We start from the raw sequence: 27,958 nt of genomic DNA, 5'->3' as shown, positions 1-27,958 counted from the left end.
ACTACCCGTGAGCTTGTCAGAAACGCAGAATCTCAGGTCCTATCCTAAACCCACTGAGTCAGAACTTTCACTTTAACACATTTCCATGTGACCTGTATGCACACCAAGACAAAGAAGTACTTCCTTAGCAGGTCTGATTTAGTAAATGTGCGGTACGGATTAGGAATCTACATCTTAAATAAGCACCCGAGGTTATGCTGGTTCAAACAAGTTGAACTGCTGACAAGTTGGAAAAAAATCTGCTTCCTCGTCCAAGTGGTATTACAGTCCTTGCAGTAATCTGAGCTTCCTAGCTCAAACTGGACATGTCTGACACTCGATTGTAAAGACCATTTTGAAAAGCTAAAAATAGAAGTTAATAAAATCTTTAATGCATTTTTAAAAGCCAGTATATTCTAAATAATATTAATATGTTTGAGAATCACAATTCCATGGGTACCTTTTCAAAACACACAGCTCACTCTCTTCCTGGGGAGAGTGGGATTCTATGAGCACTGACGGTCTCTCCTAAGGAATCACTCCTAGAATGAATTAGTGGCCAACAGCAGTGGGAATGAGAATAGTAACCCTCACTGAGTGAGGACAATGAAAGGACAAGAAAAATCACCCCAAATATCATCAACTGGATATAGATTCACAAGCACTAATCTGCTCTTTTTTTCTTCCAAACATCCATATTCACCCAGACATATGGAGACATGTATTTTGCACCTGCTTGGGGCCAAATGGTATATACAGTTCTCTACTTCCTTTTTACTTACCCTTTTTATAACATCAGTGTTTTCCCAAGACATTAAATATTTTTCAGAAAACACTGCTGCATAATATTTCATCATATTGCTAGACTAGAAACGCATTTCCCTCTAAGTTCCTTTACTTCGGGTTCTACATAAAGCTTTTCTTACGTTCTTTGCTTTGGGATAACTCCTACATGCTCTGATCCCAGATTTTTGTCTTTGGTGCTCAGTCTCTGACTTTTTAGCAATTCCCTGCAGCCTACCTCTGGTGTACAAATAGGCATCCTACCAATTAAATCTGCTTTTCTTGGCCTAAGTCTGCCCGGTGTCTTTCTGCTCTGAGCCCCCTCCACCAGGTTCTTCCAGAGTCCAAGATCAGCTCTCTGGTCTCAGAAACCACGCAGATAAGAGCTAATGCACAGAATTTGTCCAAAGTCATGTATCGCATAAATAATAGAGGTGAGGGTCAAAACTGGATCTTCTGGTTTAATGTTTTCTCTCCTTAGCAGGAGTTAAAAACTCCTCAGTTTCACATGCCTCAACGCTATTTCCCTAAATCATGCTCAAAATTTAGAGGTATATGAGAGTTTTCTATAGAAACTTTGTTTTCAGTGACTATATTAAGCTGTACTGGGGTAAGAAAAAGCTAAAATAACTTTGATCATTTGGGGACAAACTATCAGAATCAACAAGTTAAATATAGCGAGTTCAAGCATTCAAAGAATAACTTAGATTGAGAAAAAGTTGATTCCAACATAAAATTTTATTTCATTCTATTCAATAAATATTTTTGAGTGCCTACTATGTGCCAGCCATTGTTTGTTTATTTTTTAAAGGTTTTATTTACTTGTCGGAGAGACAGAGAGGGCACAAGCAGGGGGAGGGGTAAGGCAGAAGGAGAAGCAGGCTCCCCGCTGAGCAGGGAACCCAATGTGGGACTCCATCCCAGGACCCTGGGATCATTACCTGAGCTGAATGAAGGCATACGCTTAACTGACTGAGCCACCCAGGTGTCCCTGTACCAGCCACTATGTGACTATTTCAGGGGGAAAATACCTGGGGAATTAATGGCTGCCCACAAATCTGCACTATAATATAGTTGGCAACAGAGGGAAATGATTTAGATTAGAAAAACATATTTAAAGAAATTCTGCTTACAGTCAATATTGGGTCAGATGTGACTGTTACCTATCTTTGGACCCTATCATTTGAGACAGATCTGAAAAATGAAGGATGTTCAAAGGCAACCCCAAAAGATTGCTAAGTGGTTGAAAAACAGTCTTCCTTCCTTTGAAAAACAGTCTTTCTGAGAAAAGGTTTAGGAAACAGAAATTACTGAGCCCAAATAAGAGACAATTAAGTAATTTCTAGAGAGTGTTCTTTGAATACATGGAATATAGATAGGGTCTGGAAACACTGAGCATCTGTGTCCATCAGCCACAATTACCTGACAGTACTGCACTGGTAAAAACTATCATTTCAAGAATTTAGATTAAATACAAGAAAGAATATCTCAACAGTAAGATGTGTTATTGTGAGGGACTTTAGTCTCCCTTAGTGATTTGAGATATAACTGGAATCACTTCTTTAAGACCTTGTGTGCCTGGGTGTCTCAGTAGTTTAAGCCTCTGCCTTTGGCTCAGGTCATGATCTCAGGGTCCTGGGATTGAGTCCCGCATCAGGCCCTCTGCTAAGCAGGGGGCCTGCTTTCCTCTCTCTCTCTCTCTCTGCCTACTTGTGATCTCTGTCAAATAAATAAGTAAAATATTAAAAAACAACAAAAAAAACAACCTCATACGGACATCACACTTGGGTAATTAATTGATGATGGTTTAGATGAAAGTTTTTAGCCCCGAATTACAATGTAAAAAGGCTGCATTATAATCATTCCATCTGGATAGCTTATTTGAAGTTTGATTTTTTTTTTTTTTTGGTGTTCTGAAACCCTTTATTTTGTAGTAGTAAAAGGACAAAAATTCCAGCTTCAATGGTATTTTGTTTATACCTACAAGAAATGTTGTTTTAAGGGGCTGTTTCTTAAACCTTTCCACATTAAAAAATGAAAGGTGCGTAACTTCTTACAAGCCAACTTTCAAATAAAAAAAGTATAAAGCAAGAATTATTTGAGCTAGTCTCAGGAGTTAGGAAATATATTTTTTGAGACATTGTATCACACTGACATCATTTGCCTTCTCATTATCATCAAATTTTCAAATTTAATAATCCACTGAATAGAATGCCAATCTCTAAAAAGAAAAGAGGAAGAGAGAGAAGAAAGAGAGGGGGAAAATGGTCGAAGCACCACAGTAAAAAACTAAGTACAATCAGAAAAGAATATTTTTAAATTCTTAAATATAGACTAAATGTGTTATTATATTACACTAGTTTTGTATGGAAAATCTGATTAAATGGTAATTTATTTTCAAATGCTATAAGTGATTTATTCATTCCTTTGTTCCACAAATGATGTTCAAGTGCCAATTATGGGCCAGGCATTACTCTAGGTCCTTGAGACACACCAGTGAACAAACCAAAGACCCTGTCCTCAAAATACTGTATTCCAGGAGTGGATACAATGGACACAGTAAGGAAGTACATAACACAGTACACTAGAAGGTGATAAATGGTATCAAAAAGAGAAAAGCAGTGGAGAGTATACCGGTGGCGGCTGGTAGGGGTCACAGTATGGAATACGGGCTTCAGGGTGGTCTCCCTGGTAAGCTGACATTTGTGTAGAGAGGTGAGAGAGGGAGCCAAGCTGAGAGTGGGAGGAAGAGTGTTCCCGGGAGAGGGAACGGTCAGAGCAAGAGTCCTAAGACAGGAGTGGTGAGGAGGAGGTGAGGAGTCACCGAGGGCACAGCGTGAGATGAGATCCTGTAGGATTCCGTGAGACGCCAGGCGGGCTTACATCCGTACGGAACCAAGCACATGCTGAGGCACAGCTGTGAAAGCTGACATCTCATTTCTGTTCTAAAAGATCCCTCAGGTCACTGGATTGAGAGGGGACCATGGAGGGGCCAGAGTGGAAGCCGGGAGACCTGCTAAAGGCTCCTGTGCTGCAAGTCCGTGGTTCCTCCCTCGTAATGCCGAAACCCAAAAGCTCGTTCTGTAACTCAACCAAATGGTCTTTGGTAGCCAGATGAGCATAAATAGTCGTATGTTTCACTGTAGAAACATTAATCTGTTTCAGTATACAGATGTACCTTACTACTTTCCTAAACTCTGAAAAATTCTACATCCCACAACTCATGTGGATAAAGGAATTTGGACCTGTCCTCCCCGGGAAGAATGGCTTGGGTCAGGGAAACAGCACAGGAGATGGCGAAAGGTGCTCCCACTCGAGACAGAACTTGAAGGTAAGGCTAACACCATTTCCATACAGATTACACAAAGAGTAGTTGGAGAGGACTCCAAGTGCTTTGGCCTTAGCAACTGGTAGAAAAGAGGTGACATCTCCCAGGGTAGGAAAAGCTGCAGGTAGAATGTATTTGCGCTGACAATCAGAGTCTATCAGAAATGTGGAGTCTGATACATATATTTGCATCTCACTGGAAAAGTTAGACAGGCAGGGGGATATCTAAGTCTAGAGTTTGGGGAGAAGTCTGGGTTAGAGATGTATTCGTGTTATAATTTTTCTTCTTGATTTCCTTTTCCTTGATTTTCCTGATTTCCTAAAATACCTTTAGTCCTTCCTCAGGGGGACAATACATAATTACACATATAACACACACATTATAAAGAAAAGCTCTATTTTACAACCTCTTCCATTAAACAAATATATATCTTTCAATTCTTTCCCAGGGCATGTCTTTAAGATCACACTCTCTTAGAATGACAGCTCTCAAACATCGTAGGAACTCCATGTTTCCCCAGCCTTATCCTGCTCAATTCTATTGTTAAACTTTAATGTGACTTTCAATTCACATGTGTTGATATGCAGAGGAATGATGGAAAGAAAGACATACTTTTTTTTTTTTTTTAAGAGAGATAGCGAATGCCAGCCAAGTGGGGAGGAGCAGAGGAAGAGGGAGAGAGAATCCCAAGCAAACTCCATGCCCAACACAGAGTCTGACCCAGAGCTCCATCTCACAACCCTGAGATCATGACCTGAGCCAAAATCAGGAGTGGGGTGCTTAACCTACGGAGCCACCCAGGTGCCCCAAAAAGGACATACTTTTTACAAAAGAAAAAAAATTAAAAGACTCAGAAACATGTTGATATCTCTGTCACAGTGTGTTTTTATATTAAGTGGCCAAGTTTTTATGAGCCTACCCTAAGGCAACAGAATAATATAATTACTTGCCATACTTAAGCACCCAGGAACAGACATGATAAAGAGATGAAAACAAAACAAAGCAGAGGAGTAAGAAAGAAAGAGGCACTGCAGAGACAGAGAGCAAAGGAAAAGAAGGGAGGGTGGGGGGAAAGGCAAAGAGAAGAAAAATTTAAAAATATCATTCTCAGGGCGCCTGGGTGGCTCAATTGTTTAAGTGTCTGCTTTCGGCTCAGGTCATGATCCCAGGGTCCTTGGGTTGAGCCCTGCTTCAGTCTCCCTGCTCAGTGGGGAGCCTGCTTCTCTCTATCCCTTTGCCTGCCACTCCCTCTGCTTGTGCTCACTTGCCCGCTCTCAGTCGTTCAAATAAATAAATAAAATCTTGAAAAAATACATTTTCAAATAAAACATATGTGCATGTGAAACATACTACTGGATCTACCATTGGAATCCTCTAAAAATTACATTTATTGCCTAAAGCATAAACAATTACAACTACATCAGAATTACAGAACTTCACTCTCTCTTTAAATGGACAAGAACCTAGAAGAGAAATTTGAGTCACATACAAGCAAAGAGAAGCTTCTTGTCTTTTAAAAATTCACAATGTCAGTGTTCTTTTTCCCTGTTTAAAAAAAAAAAAATTGCACAAGAATTCAATATAAAGGAGCGAAGTTTGTTTCCATCAGGGAGTGGTGGGCAAAGAAGAAGAGGAGACAGGAGGAGTGAACGCAAAGGTGGCTAACAGCCAGCATGGTGACATGTGACAGGTAAATACAGGGAGAGTTTGCAAATTATAAAATTCCACATTTTGGTCCGCTAATAAGGAAATGACCTCTTCCTCCTTCAAAACTTGCTGCTTTACCTCTAGCCTCTATCTCTATGGGTGATACAATCCTTTACCCAGTCACCCACTGAAAATCTGGGGGTCTCTGATCTGATCTAGCTCTAGTCCTCTAGATCCAACCACGGGACACAGCAAACACAAGGCACAGGTTTACCAGCAGGTTGCTGCCTATGTGAGCCTGCTTCCTCCTTCTGTGTCTTTGGTGTCCCTATGAACTCTAGTACCTAGTTTTCCTCAAGCTCTTTGCCCCTGCCCACCCCCAAAACTTCCTTCCCCAAGCCTGACTGGGTGCTCTAATCTCTCTCATTAACACAGTATCCCAGTTATCTTCTGGGTGACTCTCTTTCCCACATTATACTTTACCTGTTTTATCTTTGTAAATCCAATGCCTAATACAAGGCTTGGAATTCTAAAACACATTCGAACGTATTTAGTGATTAAATTTAGTTAAATTAAATTAATAGTTAAATGGGATGCGATATAGTTAGGTTTCCTATCTCTGAGAGTTGCTGAATAAATCTAAATTTGTTAGGAGAAGTCTCACACTGGATAGGAAATGAGATCTACCATATGACTTCGTGATACTCCTTCCATTTCTACACACACTGTGATCTGCCCAGCTGACTTCCTTTTACAGTTCTTTATAATATTTAACAATAAAGACATAGGACTTACACTTTGTACAGCTAATGGTCCTCTGCCCATTTATAATCAGATTAGTTGGGGTTTTTTGCTATTGAGTTGTATGAATTCCCTGTGTATTTTAGATATTAGCCCCATATCAGATATATTGTCTTTAAATATTTTGTGTTTCATTCTTATTCCAGGCATGGCCCATGATGGAAATGCCATTGTAAAGAGCTTATTAAAAACATGACAACACAAAAGACTTTCAGTAACTAAAGCAATCCTGAGAAAAAGAACAAAGCAAGAAGCACCATGCTTCCTGATTTCAAGCTATACTATAAAGCTACAGTCATCAAAACAATATGGCATTCACATAAAAAGAGGTGCACAAACCAGTGGAACAAAATCAACAGTACAGAAGTAAACCCAAGCATATAAGGTCAACTAATATTTGACAGGGGAGCCAAGAATACTCCATGGAGAAAAGACAGTCTTTTCAGTAAATGGTTCTGGGACAATTGGATAGTCACATGTAAAGAATGAAAGCAGACCCTTATTTTATATAACATAAATATATTAACTCAAAATTGATTAAAGACTTGACCATAAGACCTCAAACCATGAAACTCCTAAAAGAAAATATAGGAAAAAACTCCTTGTTGTGGGTCTTGCAATGAATTTTTGGACATGACACCTAAAGTAGAAGCAATAAAATAAAAAACAAACAAACAAGTGGGACTGCAACAAACAGAAAAGCTTCTGCATGGCAAAAGGAACCATCAACAAAATGAGAGGACAACCTATGGAATGGAAAAACATATTTAAAAACAATATATCTGATATGGGGCTAATATCTAAAATACACAGGGAATTCATACAACTCAATAGCAAAAAACCCCAACTAATATGATTATAAATGGGCAGAGGACCATTTTCCAAAGAGGACACAGATGGGCAACAGACGCATGAAAAGAGGCTCAACATCACAAGTAAGGAAATAAGGCCACAATGAGATACCAATTTGTGCCTGTTAGAATGGCCATGATCAAAAAGACAAGAGATAACAAATGCCGTCAAGGAGGTGGAGAAAAGAGAACCTTCATGCCCTGTCAGTAGGAATGTAAATTAGTGCAGCCACCATGGAAAATTGGAGGTTCCTCAAGAAATTAAAGCTGGAACTACCACATGATCCAGCAATTCCACTTCTAGGTATTTAACCAAAGGAAATGAAAATATGTCAAAGAGATAGTCCCACGGTCACTGCAGTATTATTTACAAAAGCCATAACATGGAAACAACCTAAGTGTCCACCAACAGATGAGTGGATAAAGAATGTCTAGTATAAATACACAAAGGGATATATACACAATTTAGCCTTAAAAAAGAAAATCCTGCTATCTGAGACAATGTGGATACACCTGAGGCATGATGCTAAGTGGAGTAAGTCAGAGAAAGACAAATACTATATGATCTCACATATTATATGTAAAATTAAAAAAAAAAGAAAATTACAGAAAATGGTCAGAGTTGTGATTACCAAGGGTGGTGCTAACATTTCTAGGACTTACTGAACACGTCTCCTCTGGGTTTCTGAGGATCTGTCTGTATCCTGTTGTCAACTGTGATCCATCGCGGAGAGGTGGTGACAACAGGCACTACGGGTGTCAGCTGGGTGCCTGTGCTTTCCGGGCTTGTTGCAGGTGGTGAAGTTCCGAGTTCTGGGAATGGGGGTGGGGTTGGCGCTGGCGTTGGCCTGGGTGAAGGTCTTGTTGTTGGCTTTGAAGTGGGCCTGTTGGTAATAACAGGAGGAATATATGGTGTCTTCGGAGGCCACCTAGTACCTCCAACATCAGGAATCCAGTTACTATGTCCTCCATCACCCTTTGAAATGGTACCATTTCCCTTTGGTACATGAATTGGACCTGAAGGTTCAATCATGACTTTTGGAATATCTGAAAGAGTCAAAAGATTTAAATTAGTGTATAACCATCTCCCTCTAAAAGTCTGTGGCATCAAATTGTGAAAAACACATTCGAGTACCTCATGCCAACGAGGCTTACTTTTCACATTTAGAATATTCCTCTATCATAAGTCATGCTCTTTTCCAAATAACAACTATGTGTGTGTATGTATGGTATATATATACCCAAATACACACATATCCATCCTGCAGATACATGCAAAAATTATGTTGGTATTTCTGTAATGGATATGTATTATTTACAACACAAAGAATTTCAAGTGTAATATGAAAAAAGACAACAATCCTTGAGATTTTTAAAATGTAGAAACATTCTACGGTTTTTAAAATATGAGAAATGTTTGTTCAGAATCTTTATTAAGTGTCCGTAGGGCACACATATATTATAAAATCATGTTTTGAATAATCTAAAAACTAATACTTTTCTCTTCCATACTCTATATAAATTCAACTCATGCAAAATATGTTCATTAAGTGTTCCATATATATTTTTTAAGACTTTTTTTTAAAGATTTTATTTATTTCACAGAGAAAGCAAGTAGGCAGAGAGGCAGGCGGGTAAGGGTGGGGGGAGCAGGCTCCCCACTGAGCAGAGCACCTGATGTGGGCCTCAATCCCAGGACCCTGAGATCATAACCTGAGCCAAAGGCAGAGGCTTAACCCACTGAGTGACCCAGGCACCCAAAATGTTTTTCTTTTTTTTTTTTTTAGATTTTGTTTATCTGAGATAGAGAGAGAGAGGGTGAGCAAGAAAAAGAGAGCATTGTTGGGGGCAGGGTGGCAGAGGGAGGAACAGGCTCCCCGCAGGGAGTCCAATGAGGGACTCAATCCCAGGACCCTGGGATCATGACCTGAAATGAAGGCAGACCATTAACTGACTGGGCCACCCAGGAGCCCCTGTATTTTTTAAGATTTTACTTATTTATTTGAGAGAGAGAGTAAGAGAGCATGAGCAGGAGGGGCAAAGGGAGAGAGAGAAAGAATCCCAGCCAAACTCGATGCTGACTGTGGAGCCAGACAAAGGGCTTGATCTAATGACCCCAGGATCATGACATGAGCAGAAACCAAGAGTCAGACACTTAACCAACCGACTGTGCCGCCCAGGTACCCTAACTGCTCTGTATATTTTTTAAGTTTCTTTGCTTTCTCCCTTACTAATTTATACAACTGCTTAAAAAAAACTTCAGAGGTGGGCGCCTGGGTGGCTCAGTGGGTTAAGCCACTGCCTTCGGCTCAGGTCATGATCTCACGGTACTGGGAACAAGTACCGCATCGGGTCTCTGCTCCGCGGGGAGCCTGCTTCCCTCTCTCTCTCTCTGCCTGCCTCTCTGCCTACTTGTGATCTCTGTCTGTCAAATAAATAAATAAAATCTTAAAAAAAAAAAAAAAAGACACTTCAGAGGTTATCATGATTTTCTGTGGAAACTTTTTCTGTGGTTATCTTCCCCAAAAGGAATTAACATTTAATTTCGTGGAATGATACACTCCAGGCCTGGAATATGACTACATGACCCTTCAAAAATCCTTTAAATCCTATGATTCTAAGGCTCATGATTTTCAGTAAATATTTTACTCGAAAACTTTAAAAATTATCTATTGTCATATGAAATGCATGCTAAATTATGGCCTTTAATCTGTACAACTTTCATCTTGGAGGTTATTTTTTTCATGTTTATCTACTAACATAGCCATATTCCAAACAGGGCTGGTAAGGATTTAAAAAGCAAAACTGTCCTAAATTCAGAGAAAATAAATATCAGAATGATTTTTTAATAAAACTAGGACACACAAAACAGAGGAACAAAAAACTGGTATATATCCAAATTTTCCCCTCTGTCTTAATGTAATGCTAATGACAAACATTTACTTCTGATTATAACAAAATCAAATTCTCAGGAAGAGCTCCATCATTTCTTTCCAGCCATATTGAGAGGTTTCAGCAAAGGAACTGAACGCTTTTAAGATTAAATGTATTACTGAGTCTTTAACTTTTTTAAAATACCTGAGCAAATGAGTTGCTTGTGTGCAGAAAATAAAGACTAACATTATTAGCTATAAAAAGTACTTTTTGGATAGTTAATCTTGTTCTTCATCTTTCCCTGTAATGGCCTTCCTGTAATCCTGTATTTCCTGCTAGAAATCAGAGCCAGGAGAAAACCATTACTCACACACACAATTCAGTCCATCACCCTCGTATCCATCTTTACATTTACACTTGTAGGACCCATGTACGTTGTAACATCGAGCAAAGCGGCTGCACTGATACTGACCAAGGGAGCATTCATCTATATCTGCATCAGGAAATGGGAAAAGAAGTTTATTTGCGAGAGCAGTATGATGACATCAAAGATATACAGAATTAAAAAAAAAATTTTTTTGGAAGGTCCACGTAAAACCAGCAGATGAATGAAAGAAACAAAGTACACGTGCATCCAGAACTACCAAAAACGGTCGCAAGGGTTTCTGTTCAGTGCATGGCCAGCAGCCTCCCTGCCACCGACTTCCCAGTCACCATCCTAGTACCCCAGGAAGAAACAAAACAAGTGATGCCTAAGGTTCGTTACCATGACATTGGTATTTGCCTCCAATGTACATGAGGTCGAAGCCTTTATGACACTTGCAGACGTAGCTCCCAAAAGTGTTGACACACTGCCTAAATCGAGGGCAGGAGGCTCTTCCGGTAACGCATTCATCAACATCTAGAAGCAGAAATCAATTGGGTCTTAGAAAGAACAGCAGCATGTTCAGGTGGATAGGATTTTAAAACACACGTTGACAAATGGCTGCCTGGCACAGAGTGGCTCATCCTAAATGTTATCCAGCTGGTTGCCCCGACGGGCTACGTAAATTCCCCATCTCCAAATTTCAACGCTTCCTCCTAACCGGAGCTATCATGTTCCTGCACCACCTCTCTGCCCAGACCACACCTGTATCCACTGGTTGCTCTGACTGGAAACATGAGGCATCCTTAACATCCTTAACAATTCCCATAACCCCAAATCATCAGGGCCAGTTAATCAGGCCTCATCTTCTCTTCACCCACTGTCACTACCCGACCTGCCATCTTCCAGGTTAGACTGTGACAAGGGCCTCTGAACTGGTCTCTTCCCCACCAATCTCACCACCTCCAGAGGATTTCCAATCAACTGTCAAAATGATTTATTGCAACCTAAGATTGGAATATTAAAACTCCTCAACCGTTCTACTTGCTTTTTAAATTAAATCCTCAGTCCTCACGATATCCATGAACGCCCGGCACTAACTATGTCATCCTTACTTAACCTATCAGTTATATGTCAAGGCCCCGCCCCTCCTACTCAGTGTGCACGAGGCCACATGGGCCTGCTTTTCTTCCTACCCCAACACAGACCAGCCCCTGGTCTCTCTTACTGAGGTTCCCACGCTGTTTCCACCTGCTTGGTGATTCTTCACATGGCCAGTGCTCCAGGTTTACTGCAGGGCTTTCCATGACCATTACTTTCTAAAAAACACCCTTTGTGTTTCCCTCTTAGTACCTCCTATTAACATTGAGTATTGTTTTGTAATTTTATTGGATATTTCTTTTCCCTCTTCCCTATTAGAGCAACAGCTTTGTGAGAATCAAAATCTTGTCAGCCTCGTCCACTACTATACATCCTAGCAGTTGTCAAAGTGCCTGAAATACAGAAAGTACTAAATAAGTCTCTCTTGAATCACTGACTGCCTCTATTCATTGAGTACGTACTACATGCTAGGTACTCTGTTCAGCTCTTTGCAGACATAATGCATACAATGGTTGTATGTGGCATTACTCCCATTTTTTTAAAAGATTTTATTTATTTATTTATGTGCCAGGGAGAGAGACAGCACACAAGCAGGGGGAGCAGCAGAAGGAGAGGGAGAAGCAGGCTCTCTGCTGAGCAGGGAATCTGATGCGGGGCTCCATCCCAGGATCCTAGGATCATGATCTGAGCCAAAGGCAGACATTTAACCGACTAAACCACTGAGGTACCCTGCATTACTTCCACTAAAGATGAAGAGACTCAAGCTCAAAGAAAGGAAGTCTCTTGCTTAAGGTTACCTATCAAGGACTTGGCAGCACTAGGTTTGAAATCAAAGCCCAGATTTAATCACAATTCTATACCGTCTCCCTAAATTAGAGGAAAACAAACCAACTCTTTTGTGCAGTACATACGTACCATCTAGTCCTACCTATTCAGCTTCATCACTCACTGCTTCCTAACATTCTAGAACTACCGAGCTCGTCCGCTTTCCCTGAATACTGTGCTCTTTTAAACTTCAGAGCCTTTGCACAGGAGGTTTCCTCTGACTAAAGCTTCCTCCTGTCCCTCATTTTTAGGGAAACAAGGTTCTCATTATCCATTCACAGAGAGGTCCTCTCCTGAGACACGTGCTGTCTCCTAAGGACAGCCAACTGTCTGACGTAGGTAACTGCATCTCTTCCTTACTCCCATCACCTTTCACTTTCTCTTCTTATCCTGCAGGGGCTGCTGACAGAAATGCTTGAGTTTACAACTCACCCACACAGGTCCTCCCATCAGGAGCCAGCTGTAGGCCGGGAGAGGGGCACTGGCACCGTATCTGTCCTTTGACAACATCACAGCCATATTGACAGTTTGCCATGGAGCACGTCAGGGCACCTGGAAAGAGCGTGACTGGCTGACACAGAGAGGCAGTGGACAAATTCTATAACCAAAATAACGGGTTTTTTTTTTTTTTTTAAACAATGAAGACAAAAAGGCCTCAGTTATCCAACAGTCAATATTCTTCATCTGGGGAAGACCTTTAATGCATTTAAAAGATGAAAAGACAAATATAAAACTTTATCTCTTATAGATTATCTAGAAATTTTTCTAGGAGTTAAGGAAAGTGAAGGATTGAGGTAATTTTCCAGATTATTCATGTTAAATTCTGGTCTTCACCTAAACATCCAATTAACTTTCTCAATCTCCCACTACATTTTTCTAGGGTCAATAGTTGACTCCCTACCAGATCATACAACATTAGAGGATTCTAACATCACTACTAAATGATCTTAAACATGCACTCACCTAATTCTAAAGGTTCCATGTTAAATATGCAATGCTAAATAAGATTAACTGAACTTACCAATAAAATACAACCCAGTTAGACAGAGATAACTGAAAATTAACTAATTGATAACTCACTTAACAGATAACTCAGTCAAAAAAAAAAAACAAGTCCTCGATTGTCAGAGATCATAGAAACACAAACTCAATTCAGTGTTCAGCCTATAGAAAATTTCAGGGCATTGGCCATCTAATAAACACATCCAAACGATAATAGGAAAACACAATACATTTCTTCCTCACAAAGACACATGAAATCTAATGTTATTGGAATCATTTTTCATTTGATGCAAATTTCTTTTTTTTAGAAAAGTACTATCTTAGCCCATTAGAAAGAACTGTAAAAGTGAAGTGAGAAGGCGCTTATGAATGAATGGTTTACGCTCAGTCAGCAGACTGGATGGACTCCCCACTGGCTACCAGGGCAGTGTCCATGCTCGTGAACAGCACCAGTCCTCACACAGGCACTAACCTTCTTCTTCTAGCTGGTACAGGACTTTGCCCAGATAGAAGACAGACAAAAATGTGTTGGGAAAAACACTAGAAAATACATTTAGTTTTACGATGCTTAAATACCACTTCCAAATCCATTTAACACTGGCGCCCATGGTAAAATGCTGCTGGACATGTCCAATGGGCAGTTTGTATTTTGATTTTCCATTCCTGAGGCACACATAAATACAGGCTCACGTCCTGGTTCGGAGGGCTGGAAGGCTATTTTCACACACCATATCAGAGCGCAACGTGAGCACTTATCAAACAGTTAAGATTCTTGACATACTTGAGCAGGACCCATCCGGCATGAGCATGTATCCGTTGAGACAGTAGCACTTGTAGCTGCCGTAAGTGTTCATGCACCTGTGCTTGCACGGCCGCGGCTTCAGGCCACACTCATTTAGATCTGCAAAGAGCAGGGGTTGATGCAACAGAATGAGAAAGCTTCGACACTGATGCAAAACCATTTAAAATACTTCACTATATTGAAGAACGAACGAGAAAAGCAGGAGGAGCTGCGGCCATCAGTCAGTAACAGAAGAGACAGAGCCCGTTTATACCATCTTAACTCCATGCTGGTTACACGAGGGGTGACCAAGAGCCTTCTTCTATCAAAAATGACCAAATGCCTCCTAACAATGAGAGGGCTTTGTGAATTTCTGGAGCTCAGATTACGTAGTACCTGTGGTCTCTGTCTGCAAAGAAAAGTTGGAAAGTCTCCTCAAAGACACGATCTCCCTTACCATCCCTACCCTCCTCCTCACGGGTGGAGGTCCTCAGTTATTTACCTGACTGACTCCAATATCCTCCAAATGTCAGAGTTGACTACTGGCTTCACTCCTGACTATGTGACCTTCCTCTTTCAATTTCCTTCTGTCTCTGTTTTAGGACAATTCTCTGTGAGCCATTCTTAGTTTACAGGAAGTATTTTAAAACATTCGACTGCTCTGACCTTTCCAAAGGAGAGCTTTATTTTCAGAGGTAAGAGCTACATGAATTACAGTGATCACTATTGTGGTTTCTCTTATTCAATCTTATAGAGTCTATACTGATCTCAGATTAAAGGAGAAATTTCAGTTTCCTGCTTTCCTGATGTATTCAAGTCACAAAATTAAAAAACCACCCTAAAACCTACCCTCCAACATACTTTCATTCATTTGGCAGTTAAGAAAGGCACATGGAAATACTAAGGGATAATACATGACAGATTATTATTATGTATTTTAGGGTTTGTTGGTTTAAATATCAATATAAATTAATCAACTCCACATAAAAATTTTCTAACCCAAGTTGAATACTGCTTCAAGTGAACATAAAACTCATAATGGAAAACACTAAAATAGTAAGGCCCCAAATGCAGATTTCATTAAAAAGAAATAAGACCACATGTTTATTTCATCTGGAACTGCCAGCGTAAGCACCTGATTATTAATCTATGTCACCAAATCAGATATATAGATATATCTAGGGGCAAAGATGTTTTCATCTAATCAAATTTAAATCTGACCTGCCCACTTATTGGAAATCTATGTATTTCACTTAATTAAACCACCAGATTTTACTGTTTTAAAACCACCTAATAATTACTATGTTTATAAATGTTTTCATATTTTACTGACTTTCCAACTTGGTCTTTTTTCTAACCTTAATAGAACAGTGAGCAGGTTCCCAGCTGGGTGAAGCCTAGGAAGGTTAACTAAGTGAAACAGAAACCTTCGCCTCATTTGCTTTCTTCAGTTTCTACTTTATTGTCTAGAGCCCAGTCATGGGCATTCAAAACAGAATCACATTTTAAAATACATTTTTAAAAAATTTTCTCCAAGAAAATAATTTGCAGATTATGTTATCAACACAAATTTGACTTCTCCCTCTGTTAAATGAAGTAAAAATTTTAAATCAAGGAAGGAAGAGAAATTTACCCTATGTCTCGTATTCTTCTACCTTGTATTTCAATATTTACTAAAAATTAGAGTCAGGGAATCTTTTCTCATGCTGTAAGAAAAGTTTATTATTATTCCTAATACATGCATAGACCCCTGCAGATTCACGCCTGGCTTTGGTAAGTCCCTGACTGATATTAAATGGTATTTAAATCTGAGTACCTTATTAGAGAAAGGCTTTGTTTTAAATATTTTTTGCATAAAACAGAACATACAACAAAGCCGTGGAGTGAGACTGAATTCTGTGTCTCAAGGGAAGGATACTAATGGACAGAAAATGTGTCAATTAAGAACCGTTAGGCTTCTTTATAAAGAGCCACAGAAACTGGTCAGAGGTTTGTAGCTCTAAGCGGCTCATATGGATGGGATACTTATGCTGATTGAAATTTCTTTATTCATCCTATCCATGAACTAGAGCTGAAGCCAAGCTGAGGCAGCTCTAGTCTTGACCAATAAAGAACCCCTCAAGGTTGTCGGGAGAAGTTTTCATGATCCAGACTGGGGCTCCCGGTGGTCTTCAGTCCAGATTTATCCTTCCCTTCCCATGAGAAAAAGCACTTTGGGGTTAAGAATCATGAAACTGAAAGGAAGTGAAAAACAATGTCGTAATTCAAAAACAAACAAGCAAAAACAAGCCCCCATCTGGGAATCACTCTATGAAATGATATGGAAGAGGAAATAACAGGAAGCCTTCGATGGGTAAATGTAGAGACATTTGTTGCCTATTTTACTGTTACTAATTTGACACATAAATATCCAAAGACATTGAAAGCCATGTGAGAAAGCCGTCTGTACTCTTAACAGCTGGTGACGGGGTGGCTGACACTCCCGGACAGCTGTCTCCAGTGACAGCCATAACTGCCCATCTGCTACAGGCATGTGTGTCCTAAAAACTCCACACTGACACTTACAAAAACCACTGCAAAAATTATGAAATAGGATTCCACAATAATCCACGTTATCAATATTTACCAAATATCAGACTTCTGCTAGAGCAGGGAGCTTCAAAAGATTAAAAGCATCTGGTGTCCTGGTGATGAACTTCTTTTTCTCAATTTTCTTCAGGGCTTCTAGTCTATTATTATCATAACTTCATTTTCTTACTGACCTAATGCCTTATAAAATTGACTTAATATGTACTGCTTCCAAAATCTCGTAGACTAACTGACCTAGTAATGCTTGTGTTATTATCAAATCAGAAATTCAAAAACACTTCCAATTTATAGTACATTCTCCTAGAATAACACGCAGAACAATATAAAGAACAAGCTCCTTGACCACACTTTCTCAAACCAATCTTAAAAGCTGACAAAAAGAACCCAGGAAAGAAAACTTTAGGCATTACTTAAATTCACTTTAATCTTGCTCTTTAACATAAATTATAAGGAAAATCTAGAATAAAAAATAATGAATTCTGTCATGTGTCCATCTTACCACATCAAAAGACATCACTTTTCAATTAAACCACTTACATTTCAAATGCTTTAATTACCAAGTATACATTCTTAAAGAACATTTATTACAGTGAGGAGTATATTTAAGCAGGCTGATGGATTCAGGAGCTTGGAGAGGTGGGATGGAGGGTGGGGTGAGGGGAGTAAAAAGAGAGCTAGTTCAGAACAAAAATGCAAGCTGCACAGCATTATAATTACATTTTAGGAAATAAAGAATCAGAAATTTTATTAGCATGCAGACACTGAAAAGTAGCTTGAAAAATCTAGAATAGACTCCTTCAATAAGCTAATCCAATGGATTTTTAAGGAAAATAATCTTTCATTCATTTAATGTATTTGGACTTTTTTCTCTTTTGATCCTTAAACTGGGCAATGTCTCAAAGTTAACCTTTTACACTTTATATGACTAAAGTGGAGGTCATAGGCAAACAGACGTCAGTATGTCGACTGCCATAACCTTTATTCTTGAAACTATCACTGTTGAAATTCATCTTATTGCCCTAATTCTTTATGCAGAAGATACTCAAGTTGCATTAAGTTTCCTATCAGTGGAGAGACAATAATTAATAATTTCAATGGTTTCAATTCAGTCGTTCTAAAATACCAAACCTATGGATGAAGGATACCATCTTTTTAGAACAAAAACTGTAAAATCATCTGCCATCTAACTTTTGTACAAGACTTTCCATTGCAATGAAAACACAGATATTTTTGGTGTTCCTGTTCCCACACCAGCCCTGCAGGTGAACAGGGCAGGAAGTATTCTCCCCCTGAAACTAACTGGTTGGCTAAGACTCAGACCATTAAATGACTTGCTCATAATCACAGAGCTACTTAAAGGCTATACTTAACCAGAACTTAGGCTTTCTAATGTTACAAAATGCACACCAAAAGAAGGAAGTTAATGTATGGTTTGATTTCCAGGTAACCTAAAACTCTCCAAATGTGGCAGTGGGGAAGAGGACTTCATCACTTCTGAAATCCACGTAGCCCGAGCCATCAAATCCCCCATCTCCTTTGCTCTGGAATTCCTGACTTCACCTATGAAAATCAAAGTTATTTTGCCATCTGGCTTTTAGAAAACATTCTGAACCCAGAAAAGGAAAAGAGAAGCAATATTTGAGGCAGTGAAAGGACAGTGGAGGCTCAGCAGGGGGTACTCCTGCCGCTGGCTTTACATGCTCAGGATGCTGAAGGCTGGGTACTCCCGGGGCAGGTCTTGAGAACATTTGCAAGAAGTGACAAAACTGCAGGAAGCTGCGTGGGTGGGAGTGCAGCCCACCTGAGAGAAGGCACGCTCACCCCTTGAAGGCAAACTTGTGGCTTGATGATCCAGGGGTTGGAAAAGAGGCTGTTCACTGCCTTGGTCAAGAGGAGTTGGGTAGAGGTGTTCATCTTCACACCAGGAAGAAGGTAATAAGAGTCAACTTTGAACTGATGTCATTTTTAACCCTAAAAATCTTTATAAGTATATATTAAACAATTACATCAAGTTGGTGGAGTTCGCAAAGATGTTGTACATGCTTTTTAAAACAGGTTTCTAGTTTGTCCAGTTTCTCTTTTTAAAATTTGAATTTTTTTTCCTTAAAATTTATCCCTCCCATCTTGCTTCCCAAAAATCACACGTACGTTTTGCACACATGCACATACATCATTCTCACACCACTCTTTATAGAAACCACCAAAGAAGAGATGGTCATTTTTTAAAGCATTATTTTAGTCATCAACAAAGAGAGAAAACTCAGAAAGCAGATTACACAAGTATTAATTACAATCAACCTGCTCTGTTTAGTGACACTAAGGTCCAACTTAAGACTTTTTTCCTCTATTATGTTGTCCAATAATTTAAAATACCCCCAAATTATGTGCAAATTTATGATTTGCATAAAGAGCTTTTTAAAATAAATAGCATGGTACTTCATCAATGTTTTCATTCAAATGTAAGAACTTATGTTATGTTTAGGTCCCATTTAGTAGGAATAGATAATAAACTTCATACAAAGGTTAACTATTGCCATTATTACCTTATCAAAATGATATAAGATGGGTAAGACTCACAAGTGGACTCAAAAAGGCAATCACCTCCTGTTTTAAGACTTTCATAGTATTAACAGCCAGTTAAACTTTCAAATTAAATGAACACTGGTTTCTGGGTTGAAACTATCCATCTTTCAAAAAGTAAGGCTGTCAGAAATTACCTTAATATTAGGAGTAATAGGGGCCCTGGGTGGCTCAGTGGGCTAAGCTGCTGCCTTCGGCTCAGGTCATGATCTCAGGGTCCTGAAATCGAGTCCCACATTGGGCTCTCTGCTCAGCAGGGAGCCTACTTCCCTCTCTCTCTCTCTTTGCCTGCCTCTCTGCCTACTTGTGATCTCTTTCTGTCAAATAAATAAATACATCTTTAAAAAAAATATTAGGAGTAATAAAGGCAATCAACTTTCAGATTTACATAAGCCACTAAAGTTTACTGTATAGTTCTGGGCTACAAGTTACTGGTTCTTTTCTTGGGGTGAGGAATTCAACATATGAAACATAAACTTTGTCAAAACGTTAGGATCTGATATTTATAAATTGTTTCTTCAGAAATCATTATAAAGCACATCGTGCATTCAAAAACCTAAGTCTTTTATTTCTGAAAATATGCAATGATAGGACATTTTATGTGATAAAAATCGTTCCCTAATGGGAAAGTTATAAAAATGTTATTATCTATAACAGTATCCCTTTTTGGCTGAAGGGAAAGAGAATTTGTGTGGGTACAGAGACTCAAAGAGGAAAGACCTGAAGGAAAAAAATTCCCAGAGAAATGAGGTGGGGAAAAAGAAAGCAAATCTTGCCAGAGTCCAAGTTAGAGTTTCATTATTGTGAGAGGCGCCATGTGCCGTATAGGACAGGCTAATGATCAGCCCAAGCCTATGATTTTATATGTGATCTAGCTACGGCAAATCTAGAAATGACTCCAAGGGAAAAGAAAGCCCACAACAGCAGACTCACCCTCTTGCAACAAGGCTATTAAATTTAGACAGTTCGCATGTGGGCTTGCCCTGCTCTCTGGGAGGCTCCCCAGGCAGTTCTGAGAGGGCACTGGTTAAATGCTGGCCATTTACACAAGCTATTTACTCCACCAATCGTTTCCAGGAGATTATTTCTCACAGTACACCACTTGCAACAATTTTTTTAGCAAGTATTTGCCTTACTCAGAAACCTACTTTTTTTTTTTTTGCTCTTTTCATTTATCATTCTGTTCAATTATCCAGCATATAGAAACCTACTTTTACTCAGAAGCTAATTGCCAGTTCTGTGAAAGAACTATATAGTTCTGTATAGAACTGTATAGGTATAGTTTAACTATACCTCTTCTTAACGTTTCTCTCCTCAAGAAAAAAGAAACCTGTTTGAGTTCTCATATTTCTGAGATGTATTTACCAGATTCTTAAGATGTATGGTCCAGATAAAAAACAGTCTCCATTGATTTGCGTGTATCTGATAGAGACTACTTGCTCTAGTCACGTTTCTTGGTGTCTCTCAACAGTTGTTGCCTTCACCAGGCCTTTGCAGCCGCCCCTCACCCTGACCAGTGTTCTCAGGCCACAGATTCAGAGGCTGCCTAAGGTGTTGTGCCGGACAGCTCTGGGGAACCCTTTACAAGTGTTCAGGACAAAGAACCATTACATGAAACTATCATTCACTGAGCAAATAGTTGACGTGCCCTTACCATGTGCAAATCATTTTAGTAATAGTTTTCAGGGACCCAGAAATCAGAGACCATAAAGGGTCTAAAAGAGCACAAACCACATGCCATCGGGAACTCAACCACATTGCTTTTTTGTTATGGAAGACAGAGAAAAAGATGATCAAAACACATAGTTCTACTGTAAGCTGTAGTCTTATATTCAAGATTGGGCTTGAAATTACATTTTCAGTGTCAGCACTAGTTTTCGCAGGTGTAAAATCCCACTTTGCTACTAATGAAATCCTCTTTCCCCTAAGGAATATAGTTTTAGGAGGCAAGACATAAACTCAGTACATTTCCATTTTTCTTCAGAGAAACAGGTATGTATTACAGTAAAAAGTACATGATAAACTGGTTTTCTGAAAACAGGAGATACCCAGAGATAGATCCTTGTTACAATAATAGTTTCAGTGTCCTTGAAGCATATTAAAGTTGATGTAGCTCCTGCAAATAAATTTAAATGGATTTCTCTGCAATCTCAACAGTGGCTTCTTATAATAACCTTCTTTGTATAACTCCTGGCATCGGGACAACAAAGTTTTATGGTACTGACATATTAATGAAACCTCTGATGGTTTATTTTCTCCACTTTAAAAAGGGAAGCATGCTGGAAGTCTCAGATGCACACCGATAACTCAATAATCAGAACCGGACATGTCACTACTTGTAAACTTAGACAGGGGAAGGAAAGTCAAAAGGATTTTTAAAAGAAGTAAACTGAGATAACAAAAACTCTATTTACTTCTAAAAGACTTTCCTGGTATGTTTGGTAACTTCCAAGTTAAAATATATTATAAAAACAGCATTGGAAAAAAAATCAGTTAATCAAATAACAGATAATACAGAATACACTTGACAATGACAGTTTCTCCTACCATTGGACATGTCACATTTCATTAGCATAGATGTCATCTTATAGTTCAGGAACAATTCCTTATACTTTTTCAAACACCAGTGCTCTGGTTCTTGAAATTATGCCCATAAATCCTGAGTTTACATGAGACATATCAAGGAGTATCAGATATTGAAGAACAGGAGTGCTTCAACAATATCACCTCCATATCTGATGAGGTCAAGTAATTATCTATGAGACAGTCAGGTCGCATGTAACTGTTTCATTCAACACTGGAAAGGACAGAAAGGGTCACTTCAATTTAAGAAATAAATGAAAAATGGACTCTTTTATCCTTGTATCTTTCTGGTGAAATCTAACCCCAGCTTTTATTTATGGGGTTTTTTTTACTCCTAATAATAGAACATTTGGGGTAGAAATTAACTAAAAAGACAAGCTTTGTCAGATTTGTTAGCCCAAGTCAGAAGTTCACATTTGCAATAATATTTTCTCATCTGAAACAAAACTAACAGAGAAAATATGAATTATATGGACAACAGTTCTAAGTAGACATACTAGGTCTTTTACCAACTAATTCTATGAACTTCGACCAGACACTTAATATCCCTGATATCTTTTCCAATGAGAAATAAAAATTCTTTATCACTTAATTATCATGAATAACATTCTACCTCCTGACACTGTAATAATGAAAATAAACAATATATATAAAATACCTGGGGCACTGTGCTAAGTGAATATCTGCTTTTATAAGCAACTTTAAACAAAAATAAGTCTGTTAAAATCTTTATTTCTCAGAGGAACTTTGTAAACTGGTAACAGCTGAAGGGAATTTAATCTCAAAGATCAAAGGGCCCAGAGTTTGAAGGGACCTCAAAATTTCGAGTCAGATTTCCAACCTGACTTGAGCACTGAAGGGGTTCCTTCTCACTGGGGTGGGTCCAAAGAGGCCCACAATTTTCCAGGGCTTCTCCACTAAGCTCCTGGGAGAATGAGGACTAGCAGATTATTAGGTTTCTACATGACTGATGCTGTGATTCTCTTATTTAAAATACATTTTAATTAGAATCTGTGACTAGGAATAAGAGGATGAAATCTGATGAAATGTATTTTAAGGTTTACCGTTATATTTTTATCTTTCAGAAAATGGCAGATCACATGTTTTAGAAACAAAAGCCATGGAAAAATGGTTTGGCCTGAGAACCTAAAACTTTTACATGAGGCAGAAACAGAGGGGGCTTATGATTGTTAATCTGTGTCAAACTGGTTTCCTACCTTGATTGCAGGTCTTTCCAGCATATCCGGGATGACATTTGCACTTGTCGGGTCCAATACATTCACCATGTTTGCACTGTGGCTGGCAGACAGCTGTGAAAAGAGGACATCATGCATTATTTCTAGGTCAGCAGGACATCAACCAGACAGCATCCATGTCATGTAGTAGTTTGATAATCAAAGAGAAGACTAGGAACTTACATCAGAGTAGCAGAAATATGAAAATCACTATGTCTTGGAGTGGTAAGGACTCTTTAGACTTAGTAGTCTCACATACATCTGAGGTATGTGTGTGTGTGTGTGTGTGTGTGTGTGTTCATGTGTGTGAATCACTTGGGTCTGGAAAATTGGCTAAGCCTAAGTGCAATGTTAAAATAGTGAAAAAAACAGTGAAAAAATGTTTAAATAGGTAAACTATGAATAAACACAACTGATGTTTGTCAATAGTTACAACTTTATAATAACCTGTATCACAAATTTCAAATGTGTTCCCCCAAATATGCTTCAAAAGTAGTTCTCAGTCCAAAGATATGGGCATATGTGAACTTCAGATAAACTTCCCACTAAATAATACTTATTTTACTAGAAATGCTACTTCTAGTATGAAATGGTTCTAAATGAAATAAAACCCAAAACTCAGTATTTTTGGAACTCCCACTTAAGAATACTTCTGTCATTCTGATCATTCTTAACCCTGGCGTAGTACAATTGCCGTAACCCTTGCCATGACCTATCATAGCAAACAGGAAGTTCTATTTTACTTTTATGATCTTCTACCAACCGAGTTTGTCTTTCCTCAGGATGGCAAAATGCTATAAAACATCACTCCAAGCTTTCAGTCTTCCATTCCTGCCAAGACACTGGTCAGAATTTTTTGTTTACTCTATACCAGGGGCTCTCCACTGAGCCATCTTTGTCCTCTCTGGAACATTTGATAAAAACAAAGACATTTTTGGTTGTCACCCAGGGGAGAGGGTACTGCTGGCATCTGGCAGGCAGAATACAGGGATGCTCTAAACGTCCTACAAACAGATTACCCAGCCAAAGTGTGATGGTGCCAGACTGAGAGAGCTTGCTGTACACTGAATTGGTGCACGGTGCTATGCCAGATGTGAAAATAGGAGAAAATTCATTGTATAGCATTGTCACTAGTCTCAAAGAGCTTACGACATAGATGAAGAGACAAAATCATCACTTTTCATTTAGCACAACATATGTTAACGAGCAAAATGGGCGGCACATATGAAATTTGTGAAGCCATCATCCCATAAGCATATTCACAGACTCGTACAGAAAGCCTCAAAAAAGACTTGAGTTGGTTCTTCACACATGGGAAGACAGAGAAGGGGAAGATTCTCCAAGGTAAGGAGAGTTATATAGCAAAACACTATCATTTACTCACAGGGCACCGAGGCAGAATCAAGTGAAAGAGATAGCTTAATGTCAGTGGAAAAATGAGGCAAAGACAATCATAGGTGAGTGGTGTCAAATGATGATGTTCCCTAAATTTCAGGCTAAGGAATATATACTTTATAGGAAATGGGAAGTTTCTGCAAGTTTATCATCATCATCATGAGAATGACCCGACAAAAATAAAAGTCTAGGGATATTAACTTGGTGGTGATATGAGGGATAGACTAGAAAAAGTCTAGGTGTCATGAGAAAGGCATGATCTGTTTGCTACAGAAAAGATGGGCTTCAGGAAGCATTGAGTGAGAGTCGACACATCTTGACGCCCAAAGGGAATGGAGTTGACAATGACCCTGAGTTCTAAGGTCCCAGACTTGACTTTCCGTATCAGCCAAGGCTGTATTCATTCTGGGATGTGCTCCTAGTTTCCTCTATCACAATTCTCAAGCTTCGTTTCCTTCAAAACTCAAATACTCCTGTAAAACTGAGGGGCAAGTTATTTCTGGTGTTTTCTACATTTCCTTACTTAACCCTCGCTGACCTTTCCCTCACCTGGCACTCTTTGGGGCTTATTTGCCAATCTTACTTCAAGCCTTTCCTGCTTGTTTGTCAGCCCACCTGGACCCTATCACTACTAACCCTTAGACAGTGCTGCTCGGAAGTATTAAAAAGCTTGCAGAAAGAAGGGATGAGCAGAGTAGAAGGCGCAAATGATAAGAGAAATGCAAATTTCCCTTGGAAAACTCTTAAAATCTCATTTTAGATATGGCATGAAATTAAAAAGAAAGCAATTTTGTTCAGATCTGTGAGAAGACATAATCTATATAGAAGGGCCTTCCAAAATTATTCTTCAGCCAACTGTACATGAGTAGATGGTTTAGATGCAGTTTTTAAAGTAAGTCCCAGAAACAAACCAGTCTTTATATAATTTCCAGGCCCCATAACCAAGAAATACAAGTTAAAGATTTTTAAATCTTAAAAAAAGATTTGCCATAATTTTTAACATTTATATATGAACACAACCTGAATGAATCAATTATCACTGAAGCACCCAGAGGGTCATAATTTAACAAAAATAAAATCTCAAAATCAGTAAGTATGAGTTGAATTAATAATCCCCCCACATAGCTGGAATTTGAAAATACCTCTAAAAACATGAAAAAGTAGTTTAGGAAGTACCACTTAAGAACATGAAAAGTTGGGGCGCCTGGGTGGCTCAGTGGGTTAAAGCCTCTGCCTTCAGCTCAGGTCATGATCCCAGAGCCCTGGGATTGAGCCCCGCATTGGGCTCTCTGCTCAGCAGGGAGCCTGCTTCCCCCTTCTCTCTCTGCCTGCCTCTCTGCCTACTTGTGATCTCCGTCTGTCAAATAAATAAATGAAATCTTTAAAAAAAAAAAAAAAGAAAGAAAAGGTTATTGAGAAGAGGACAGGTTAGGAAACAAACTCCAGGTGTAGGCTGTTTTGCCTTCTGACCCCTTGACTAGCTTGATGACCATCCATTTATCGTCCTTCCAGGTGCTGTAGAGGAACAAAGTTTTTATTGCCCCCACCCTTTCTTGTTGTTTGTTTTCAGCGCCCTAATCTTGGGCACATCAAATGCACACATTCCAAGAGGCCAAGACAGTTAATGTTTCTTACATGCTTAGAGTGTAATTCTCAAACAAACTGCTATCTGCACTTCTACCCAACAGACTGTTCACTGAAGTGACCAAGGACCTATATATTAGCCAACAGCTACTAATGGGATAGGATATTCAAAATGTTGGTATCACCGGGGCTCCTGGGTGGCTCAGTGGGTTAAGCCGCTGCCTTTGGCTCAGGTCATGATCTCAGGGTCCTGGGATCGAGCCCTGCATCGGGCTCTCTGCTCAGCAGGGAGCCTGCTTCCCTCTCTCTCTCTCTCTGCCTGCCTCTCTGCCTACTTGTGATCTCTGTCTGTCAAATAAATAAATAAAATCTTAAAAAAAAAAAAATGTTGGTATCACCAATTTTTTTTTTCTTACAAAAAGAAAACATTCAGGAAAATGTTGCATAAAAGAACTTCTTCCTATTATCTTGCTGGCATTGGGTCTGCGATGGATTCAATAAACATACGTTGAACACTTGTTACCTATATGTATTACAGTAGGCAAGTGTCGGGGAGTGGGGATGAGAGTCACTGAGGATATGAGACATTAGCTGTGCAGCTAGAATGCATTGGCCCAAACTGACCAAGAACTCAGAGAAAGGAGATGAAAGAAGAAAGGGGAGAGGGGCAGGAGGATCATTACATAGTATAATCATAACAACTATGACTACGGTCCTCCCCTAGGAAATTGTCATCTGAGCAATGCCCTAGAGGTTAAGAGGTTGAGATGATTGGGTTGGAAGACAAAAGCCTTTCAGAATATGCACAGAGGGTAGGGGAAGGGAGGGAAAGGTTTTCTCAGTGAGTGCCAAGTGTTTTGGCTGAGCTACACTGTAAAGTGCTTACAACAGCAGAGGAGATCAAAAGGAGGATTAGGACAAATCATAAAAGGCACTGGTGGCAGCAATTGCTGGGTGCTTACCGGTATCTATTTTTCCCTTTTTTTTTAAATTAGGATGGCATTACTGTTTGCTTGTTTTGGGAGTGGGGAATGAGGTAACAATGGAAAACTACATTCCCTATCTTCCCTGGTAGATCTGGGTAGCCAAGTGACTAAATTCTGCTGATTGTAGGTAAACAGAAGTTATTGGGTGGGGTTTTTGGAATGCTACTTTAAAAGGGGGCTGACCAGTCACTGAACTACAGTGACCACTTTATGATCCTGAGAAGGAGAGCAATAAGTCATAACAGTTACCCTAACTTAGCATCCTAGCAATTTAGGGTACTGTTTCTTGTGTCATTGTTACTTGCAGCTAAATACAATTCCTAATGGACTACCCTTGAACACAAAGTCATGGAATCTGACTTCATCTGTGTTTATTATCAAGCTTGCAAATGTTTTCTTTGGTACACATTTAGGATAGAAATATTAGGAGTAGATCCTAGGAACAAAATACAACTTGTCAAATTTATTTTACATCTATGATACCGTATAATCATAGAAGTACGGGGCACCTGGGTGGCTCAGTGGGTTAAAGCCTCTGCCTTTGGCTCGGGTCATGATCTCAGGGTCTTGGGATCGAGGCCTGCATCGGGCTCTCTGCTCAACGGGGAGCTGCTTCCCTTCCTCTCTCTCTGCCTGCCTCTCTGCCTACTTGTGATCTCTGTCTGTCAAA

At 39.3% G+C, this 27,958-nt stretch overlaps 1 protein-coding gene across 4 annotated transcripts in view; it reads right to left on the bottom strand.

Moving 5' to 3' along the window:
* Positions 1–27,958, bottom strand: part of NPNT (nephronectin) — a 76,724-nt gene that overhangs the window by 22,228 nt on the left and 26,538 nt on the right. For 2 of the 4 annotated variants that reach the window (XM_032333068.1, XM_032333069.1), the window contains 7 exons: positions 23,306–23,398; positions 18,747–18,839; positions 14,337–14,456; positions 12,986–13,105; positions 11,030–11,164; positions 10,634–10,756; positions 8,053–8,436 (listed from right to left, as the gene is read on the bottom strand). In XM_032333068.1, coding sequence (XP_032188959.1) covers positions 8,053–8,436; positions 10,634–10,756; positions 11,030–11,164; positions 12,986–13,105; positions 14,337–14,456; positions 18,747–18,839; positions 23,306–23,398 — 1,068 coding nt within the window. The remainder of the gene's footprint in view (positions 1–8,052; positions 8,437–10,633; positions 10,757–11,029; positions 11,165–12,985; positions 13,106–14,336; positions 14,457–18,746; positions 18,840–23,305; positions 23,399–27,958) is intronic. The other 2 variants (XM_032333070.1, XM_032333071.1) reach the window with 1 other exon arrangement.

This window comes from Mustela erminea, chromosome 2 (genome assembly GCF_009829155.1).
Source record: "Mustela erminea isolate mMusErm1 chromosome 2, mMusErm1.Pri, whole genome shotgun sequence".
NCBI lineage: Eukaryota > Metazoa > Chordata > Mammalia > Carnivora > Mustelidae > Mustela > Mustela erminea.
Note: the sequence above shows the minus strand (reverse complement) of the source record. Positions and strands in the feature narration are given on the sequence as shown.